The sequence below is a fragment of the Sciurus vulgaris genome (genome assembly GCF_902686455.1).
Source record: "Sciurus vulgaris genome assembly, chromosome: 5".
Classification (NCBI taxonomy): domain Eukaryota; kingdom Metazoa; phylum Chordata; class Mammalia; order Rodentia; family Sciuridae; genus Sciurus; species Sciurus vulgaris.
In genome coordinates, this window is record NC_136465.1 from 50,381,520 (window position 1) to 50,390,805 (window position 9,286).

Below are 9,286 nucleotides of genomic sequence, written 5' to 3' on the forward strand. Positions count from 1 at the left end.
GCAGCAAAAACATGGCCTGCTCCATGCAGCCAGGGTCATGTCCAGCCTGCCTGCCTCTGGGTTGGCTCCTGAACTTCTTGTAGAAACTGGAACTGGGACTAGGGCCCTAACTGTAAGGAAGATGGAGACAGACTCTTTAAAACAGGTTTTATGTGTATAGCCCCAAATCATGTATTTCTTCTGATCAATTCTGGTTATTCCAGAATTTCTGCACATCAGTTCCACATGTGGATTTCACAAGCATTCATGGATAAGATCATTGGAGGCCATTTGACACACATCCTGGAGCATGAGCGAGTTCCTGGGTCTCTTGTCAAAATATTATTCAGTTTGCAAGACTGCATCGTAACTCTAACATACACTGTGTTTGATGTTTCTCAAAGTTCTTCTTGCCTGACTGATCTGAGTCAACTGGAATTTGTACCCAGGGTAGCATACAAGATATTTTTCTTCCATGTATAGAATTTTTTTAACAAAAATGAATGGAGGGAGCCTTTATTACTCTGTCCTGTAAATGTCTGCCTCGCCTACTCAGCCTATTGAGAACTGTTTGAGGGCAAGGGTTGTCTATGTATGCTCAGCAACAGGATCGTAATGGGTCTTCAGGCAAGGTTTGTTCAGTGTTTACCTGGATTTGGCCAGGAGAAGGAGCTTCTTTCTACATCCTGTGAAGATCAGCCACAGAATGGATTGATACTCTAGAAACTGATACTCCAAACAACTAACTGTGCATTGCCTGCTACTTCGTCCTACCTTCTAGATGATGGCCTGAACTGTATCCAAGCTTGGTTTCCTTTTGGGCCCTGTGGTTTGGCTCATCTCAATAAAGGAGTTACTTTATTCTTCATTTTTTTTTCTCCTGGTTTTTCTTCCCCCAATCCCTCAGCTGCTGCTGCTGCTCAGGAGGTCAGATCTGCCACTGATGGTAATACCAGCACCACTCCGCCCACCTCTGCCAAGAAGAGAAAGTTAAACAGCAGCAGCAGCAATAGCAGCAGTAACAGTAGTAACGAGAGAGAAGACTGATTCCACGTCTTCCTCCTCTTCCACTCCTCCTTTACAACCCAGGGATTCGGCATCCCCTTCAACCTCGTCTTTCTGCTTGGGGGTTTCAGTGGCTGCTTCCAGCCACGTACCGATACAGAAGAAGCTGCGTTTTGAAGACACCCTGGAGTTTGTAGGGTTTGATGCGAAGATGGCTGAGGAATCCTCCTTCTCCTCCTCCTCATCTTCACCAACTGCTGCAACATCTCAGCAGCAGCAACTTAAAGAGTATATTAATCTCTTCTGTGGCTTTGGTGCATCATGCAAATGACCTAGCCAAATCTTCTACCACCGTCTCTAGCTTTGCTAACAGCAAACCTGGCTCTGCTAAGAAGTTAGTGATCAAGAACTTTAAAGATAAACCTAAATTACCAGAAAACTACACAGATGAAACATGGCAGAAACTGAAAGAAGCAGTGGAAGCTATTCAGAATAGTACTTCAACTAAGTACAATTTAGAAGAACTCTACCAGGCTGTAGAAAATCTCTGTTCTTACAAGATTTCTGCAAACTTGTACAAACAGCTGAGACAGATTTGTGAAGATCATATCAAAGCACAGATTCATCAATTCAGAGAGGATTCTTTGGATAGTGTTCTTTTTCTAAAGAAGATTGACCGATGCTGGCAAAATCATTGTAGACAAATGATCATGATCAGGAGCATTTTTTTGTTTCTGGATAGAACTTATGTTCTTCAGAATTCAATGCTACCCTCCATTTGGGACATGGGACTGGAGTTATTTAGGGCTCATATTATAAGTGATCAGAAAGTCCAAAATAAGACAATTGATGGCATTCTTCTCTTGATCGAGAGAGAAAGAAATGGTGAAGCGATTGATAGAAGTTTACTCCGAAGCCTTTTAAGTATGCTCTCTGATTTGCAAATTTATCAAGATTCTTTTGAACAACGATTTTTGGAAGAAACTAATCGGCTCTATGCAGCTGAAGGCCAAAAGTTGATGCAAGAAAGAGAGGTTCCTGAATATCTTCATCATGTTAACAAACGTCTAGAAGAAGAAGCAGACAGACTTATTACTTACTTAGATCAGACTACCCAGAAGTCATTAATTGCTACTGTAGAAAAACAGCTTCTAGGTGAACACTTAACAGCAATTCTTCAAAAATGTTTAAATAATCTTCTTGATGAAAACCGAATTCAAGATTTATCTCTCCTGTATCAACTCTTCAGCAGAGTTCGAGGTGGAGTTCAGGTGCTCTTGCAACAATGGATTGAATATATCAAGGCATTTGGGAGCACTATTGTTATTAATCCTGAAAAAGAAAACCATGGTTCAAGAATTGCTAGATTTTAAAGATAAGGTTGACCATATAATTGATATCTGCTTTCTGAAGAATGAAAAATTTATCAATGCCATGAAAGAAGCTTTTGAAACATTCATTGACAAAAGACCAAATAAACCTTCTGAACTTATAGCTAAGTATGTAGATTCAAAGCTTCGTGCAGGCAACAAAGAAGCAACAGATGAAGAACTTGAGAAAATGTTGGATAAAATTATGATCATATTTAGATTCATCTATGGTAAGGATGTTTTCGAGGTCTTCTATAAGAAAGATTTAGCCAAGCGCCTCTTAGTTGGGAAGAGTGCATCTGTAGATGCTGAAAATCAATGCTGTCCAAACTTAAACATGAATGCGGAGCTGCTTTCACCAGCAAACTTGAAGGAATGTTTAAAGATATGGAACTTTCTAAAGACATCATGATTCAGTTCAAACAGTATATGCAGAATCAGAATGTACCTGGGAATATTGAATTAACTGTGAATATCCTGACAATGGGTTATTGGCCAACGTACGTGCCTATGGAAGTCCATTTGCCACCAGAGATGGTAAAACTTCAGGAAATTTTCAAGACATTTTACCTAGGTAAACATAGTGGCAGGAAACTTCAGTGGCAGTCAACCCTAGTACACTGTGTGCTAAAAGCAGAATTTAAAGAGGGTAAAAAAGAACTCCAGGTCTCTCTTTTTCAAACACTGGTGCTGCTAATGTTTAATGAGGGAGAGGAGTTCAGCTTAGAAGAGATCAAACAGGCTCCTGGAATAGAGGATGGAGAGTTAAGGAGAACACTGCAGTCATTAGCCTGCGGAAAAGCTAGAGTTCTGGCCAAAAACCCAAAGGGCAAAGATATCGAAGATGGTGACAAGTTCATTTGTAATGATGATTTCAAACACAAACTTTTCAGGATAAAGATCAATCAAATCCAGATGAAAGAAACGGTCGAGGAGCAAGCAAGCACTACAGAAAGAGTATTTCAAGATAGACAGTATCAAATTGATGCTGCAATTGTTCGAATTATGAAGATGAGAAAGACACTTAGTCACAATCTCCTTGTTTCAGAAGTGTACAACCAGTTAAAATTTCCAGTAAAGCCTGCTGATCTTAAGAAGAGAATAGAATCCTTAATTGACCGGGACTACATGGAAAGAGATAAAGAAAACCCAAACCAGTACAACTATATTGCATAGAATGTTGGCCTTGGTGTCATATGCAGTAGACAGTGGATAAACTAACTTGTTGATCCTATATCATTTGACTTCTTTTATACTACCGATGACCAAATGAAGCATTGTAATGAAAATAGTTGAGTGGACTTTTTCTCAGTGGTTAACATGCCCATTTTAAAGAGTAATACTTAACTTTAAGAAGAATGTTGTTGAACTCTTTGCATGTTATTTAGTATGATGTGCAGAAAATTCTTAAGAAAGTACCTGGTCTTTGTGATTCCTCTTTGGAACTGGGGAAGAGGTCCTTATGGCTATTAAAAAGGGGGGATTCTTATACACCATTATGAAGCAAAAGGTTTATTTGCTTAAATTGTCATTTAAAGATACTTAAACTGCATGCAAACTTTATTTACTGTACAGAGTTCTGGATGTATTTATCAAATAGAAAAACCACCCTGGACTTGGTTGTTCACCTGTTTTGTGATTTCCCTTGAAAAGAAAAATAAGTTGTCATAGCTATTGATATTTTACTAGGTAATGTTCTGTTACACTGAAGGGGATGTTTTTTAAAAAAAAAAAAAAAAGCTTATTTGGAAACAAGTTTTCAAGTAGGGTAACAGTTGCTTACATAGTATCTTGTATATTCACATCCTAAGATTTTCCAATTATGAGTATGGGATGTGTATATATGACTTAGCCCCCAGAGTTTACTGTGCTGATTAACAGGTACTTATAAAGTAGCTAAAATTAAAAGATTGCTGATCAGTTGTATTAGAGGAACATCAGAGGAAAGAAAAATCCAACTCTTCATATTAAAATGCATACAATATGAAAATTGCAAAAGAGACCAAAATCATCATGTTTTGTAAATTATTACAGGAGTGAAAATTCATCAACTAGTTTTCAACTTGATTTAGACTTTAAATATTTTTTGGGACAGTTCTGTCTTTAACTTGGACCAATTGTAGATCATTACAGGCTTCCTAGGATTTAGCATTCCAATTTTCTCTACCAAAGTGTGTGATTTTTTTTTCTTTTTTTTTTTTAAGCATCCCAATTCTTCTCTTTGATGAATGAGCCTTTTAACCCTTTTTTCTAATTTCTTAAAACCCTAGATATAAAGGTCTTCCCTCATTTTTCCCACACAACCTCTATTTGGGAATTTCAAGTTCTGTATTCCTTTCAGAATTGCTTGAAGTTGTGAGTTCTCATAGCCACTGGATACCTTTTCCAGGGAATGTCCCAAGACTGTTCACATATAGAAAATAAGTATTGTTCTTCAATTGATAATGTGAGTAGAAGGCTTCTAATCAGTGGGATTTTGTTTTGCCTTCTCATTTGTTTTTCCTTGAAGGGAATTGATCATGGAAGATGCAGAAAGTTTTGGTTTAATTTTTTAAAAATTAGAACTACTTTAATGCTTTTTATGACAGCATATTTCCTTGCCTGTTTGGAGCCATTAGGAAAAAAAGCCTAGTTCCTAACCTTCAGTTGAGGAGACATGGGACTCTTCTACTATTGATTATTTTATTGAGTTCTCAAAGACCTGTGGCCAGCTATATATATATTTTTAAAAATTGCCTCTTTTCTAATTGCGTCAACTAGCACACTGTTGTCTAACTGCATATAGCGTTTTAGAATTCCTAATTCTTTTTGAGCAGCCATTGCCTATATTTTCTCAGCTCCTCCCTTGTTTCCACAGGAGCTCATCTGACAAGGAAATGTGACTATTTAGTTTGCCCTCTCTCCATACTGGACCGTCTACATCAGTGTTCTCACTCATCCATGATGGTCTCTGAGATGTGCAGGCCATTACACCAGACTCACTAGTTACCTTTGAGCAATTTTTAGATAGAGTTGGTCCTATTAGAAGGAGACTCTTGATGTCACCTTCAGTATCTTTGAAAGTGGGTCCCTTCCTTGAAGTTCTTAATTCTTCAAAAACTTCATGCTGTTTCAGCTGAAAAATGAGCAAGACTATTGAAAATTAAGGGGAGTTAAGAAACTAAAAAAGTAATTGCAGACTACATTGAATAATTGTGACTTTCAGTTGTTCTGTATCAGTTGAATCTTTGTGCTCTTTTCCCTGTGTACGTGGTGGTTCTATTTTTCTCCAATAAAACTTTTATTTAAAAAAAAAATGAATGGAGGAACTTTAGATTATGTAGAAGGAAATGAGAGGGAGCGGGGTATGAAAAATGGTGGAATGAGACAGACATCATTACCCTATGTACAAGTATGATTACACGAACGGTATGAATCTACATTGTGCACAACCATAGAAATGAAATGATGTACCCCATTTGTGTACAATGACTCAAAATGCAGTCTGTAAAAAATAAAAAATAAATTTTAAGAAATGCAACATTCATTGCAGCAATCAATGTTAAATCATTTGGATAAGATTTAACAGCATTTTTTAAATGAATGGAAACATGGTACCTTAATGGTACTTAATATAAAAGAAAAATGTTAGCTTAGACCTTCTTATGCTTCTTTTACATTTACATCTATATTCCCAATTGTTTAAGAAAATGATTTCAAGAGCAAATCTTCTCTCAGGAAAATTGCCTTTTTCCATTTGTTAACAATTTTTATACAAGAACACTAATATATGCCCTTTCTTTTACTATGGAATATGTGCTGGAAAAATCGCAGCAAAACTTTACTACCTAATGATGAGCATTTGTAAATACTCTAAGCATCAGTAAACACTGATGAAATCTGTATAGTGTGACTAACCCACAGGCTGCTTTACATAAAATTTTCAAAAAGGGGGTGTCATATGGAAAACTATCTTCATATTTTTAAAAAGAAAACAGGTCTTCTGAAAAAAATCATATGCACTTTTTTGGTGTGTGGTAGTCACTTTTTTGTCACTGTGCAGAGAGAGCAAGCTCACAGGGACAAAATACAATCCTTAAGAGCATGACCCCACTGACCTCCTTCCTCCACACTCACATCACCTGCTGGCAGTTACTGCCCAGTGTCTTAGTCCTCTCAAATGATAAGCCATCAGGATTAGTGCACTGTTAGGTCACAGTTATAATAATATAATCACTTCCCTGTGAGCATTCCTGCATTTTCTCACATGGGTTTTTAGGGACAACTCATACTCAATGCATAACACATTTTAATTGTCAAACAACAAGGTTTTTGCTCAGTGTCTAAGTTGGTTGATCACAACCAAAACATAGAGGGTGAAATTCTATTCAACCTGGTGAAACTGCTTTCTAATACTCCTATGGAAGCTCCATCAGACTCAACCAGCTCACCAACACTTTGAATAATATCTACAACCAATTAGGTCTGATCTCAAGTTCCACTTCCAAGTCAGTAGCATCAGGCACCACAATATGCTGAATGCTGCAGTTGTTTCTGTGCCCACTGGAGTCTTTGAAGCACAGCTACATTTTCAGATGTTTCTCTAAATACAAGAGTTGTTTGCTGTTCAAAGCCCCATACAGCTTCATCTTAGGGACTGTGCTGCATCTTCATACTTCACTCCACCTTCCATTAATACTAGAGCAGCTAGCACTGGAGTCCTCCAGGGGGATCCATAATGCAACAGACAGCAATGAAACAGCCAGGTCCATGAAAATTAATTTTTCCAAGACTTAACGATCTGGTTGGATGTTGGTACAACATCATTAAAAGGCCAATCCAGTACATGGATGCTGTTTTTCTCTACAAGAGAGTCCTAAGTGGCTTCTACTCTTACTCTTGGGGTGACTCTATATCTCTTAAATTCTTCTGCAAATTGGCCTAACTTTGCATTGGCTGAAATGTGTGTAGTAAGGAATCTTACATCATACACATGACAATTTTTGGAGAAAAGATGGCCTCTTCAACAAATGGTGCTGGAAAACCTGGAAATCCATATGTAGCAAAATGAAATTAAACCCCTATCTCTTACCCTGCTTGAAACTCAATTCAAAGTGGATCAAAGACTTAGGCACTGTAACAGAGACCTTGCACCAAATAGAAGAAAAAGTAGGCCCATGTTGACTTTGGAACTGACTTCCTTAACTTCTTATGCTCAAGAAGTAAAATCAAGAATCAATAAATGGGACGGATTCATACTAAAAATCTTCTTGGCAAAGGAAACAATAACAAAGAGAGAGTCTACAGAATGGGAGAAAATGCACATCAGATAGAACATTAATCTCCAAAATATATAAAGAACTCAAAAAAGTCAAAACCAAAAAACTCCAAATAATCCAATCAATAAATGGGCTAAGGAACTGAACACACACTTCACTGAAAAAGTACAATCAATCAACAAATATATAAAAAAAATCATCAACATCTCTAGCAATTACAGAAATGCAAAGCAAAATGACTCTAAGATTTCATCTCACTCCAGTCAGAATGGCAATTATCAAGAATACAAGCAACAGCAAATGTTGGAGAAGATGTGGGGGAAAAGTTACACTTGTACATTGCTTTTGGGACTTCAAATTGGTGCAACCACTCTGGAAAACAATATAGAGATTCTTCAGAAAAGTTGGAATGGAACCACCATTTGACCCAACTATCCCACACCTTGGTTTATACCCAAAGGACTTAAAATCAGCATACTACAGTGACACAGCCACATCAATGTTTACGGCAGCTTAACTCACAATAGCTAAACTATGGAACCAACCTAGATGCCCTTCAACAGATGAATGGATAAAGAAAAATGTGGTATATATAGCTGATGGAAAATTACTTAAGTTTAAAGAAAAATGAATTATGGCATTTGCCAGTAAATGGATGGAGCTGGAGAATATCATGCTAAGCGAAATGAGCCAATCCCAAAGAAACAAAGGCCAAATGTTTTCTCTGATATGCACATGCTAATTCACAATAAGAAAGGGCTACTTTGGATTAGACAGAGGGGAGTGAAGGGAGGGGAGGGGACATGGGTTTAGGAATGATAGTAGAATGAATCATACACTATTACCCTATGTGCATATGTGATTACACAATTGGTGTGATTCTTTATCATATACAACCAGAATGAGAAGTTATACTCCATTTATCTATGTTCGGCCAAAATGCATTCTATTCTTACATATAACTAATTAGAACAAATTTAAAAAAGAAACAATACTGGCTATATTTATATTATTTGATTTGTAGTCACAAAAGGGGAAAAAAGGAAGATAACACACAATCCTGTTCCTTTAGCCCTTCCATGTGAGTACTGAAATAAACTGAATGGGTACTGGATTTGTTTGAATGTGGCCTGTGTGCAAAAAGTGTTATATTGTATATCTATACACAAGTCCTTCATTTCTCAGATTGAGAAATGGTGACAGATGTGACCCAAATCTGAAGGGGCTTTGCAGCAGCTGAAGAATTCCAAGACTGGGATGTGTCTCAGCTGGTCCCTGAAGCCACAGTACCTCTGCTTGAGGCCAGGACTTGCTCACAGGGTGGATGGAATGAGTGGTCCTGCCTGCAGGAGGAGCCTGGGAGACTCTTAATGCCAGGTTTTCCCCAGTCCTACCACACCCAGTGATTCACTGACCATGGCCCCGATAAGTTTGGGGTTGGACAGACAGAGAAGGTGTCTATCCCTGCAGAGTAAGAGATTGAACCTCTCTAGTGGCATCTCCATTAAGGACACAGTGGTTATCCCCCTCTGGGGACCACATACTGGTGCCAGCGGCACTGCAGTCTCTGCTTCTGAATGAAGCAGCTGTGGAGCCTCAGCCTGGCAGCAGGAGAAGCAGCTACGGAATGTGATCTCTTTCCTGAGATGTGTTTTTGGTGCCTCCTTCACTGAA

General features: G+C 38.1%; 1 protein-coding gene across 1 annotated transcript; it reads left to right on the top strand.

Annotated features, from left to right (window-relative positions):
* Window positions 1-929: 929 nt before the first annotated feature.
* Window positions 930-5,061, top strand: LOC306661404 (cullin-4B-like). The gene is given in 4 exon segments (XM_079140377.1): window positions 930-1,263; window positions 1,265-2,323; window positions 2,325-2,662; window positions 2,665-5,061. Coding segments are annotated over 4 exon segments (2,331 nt in total). The 5' UTR covers window positions 930-1,195; the 3' UTR covers window positions 3,531-5,061.
* The last annotated feature ends 4,225 nt before the right edge of the window (window positions 5,062-9,286 follow it).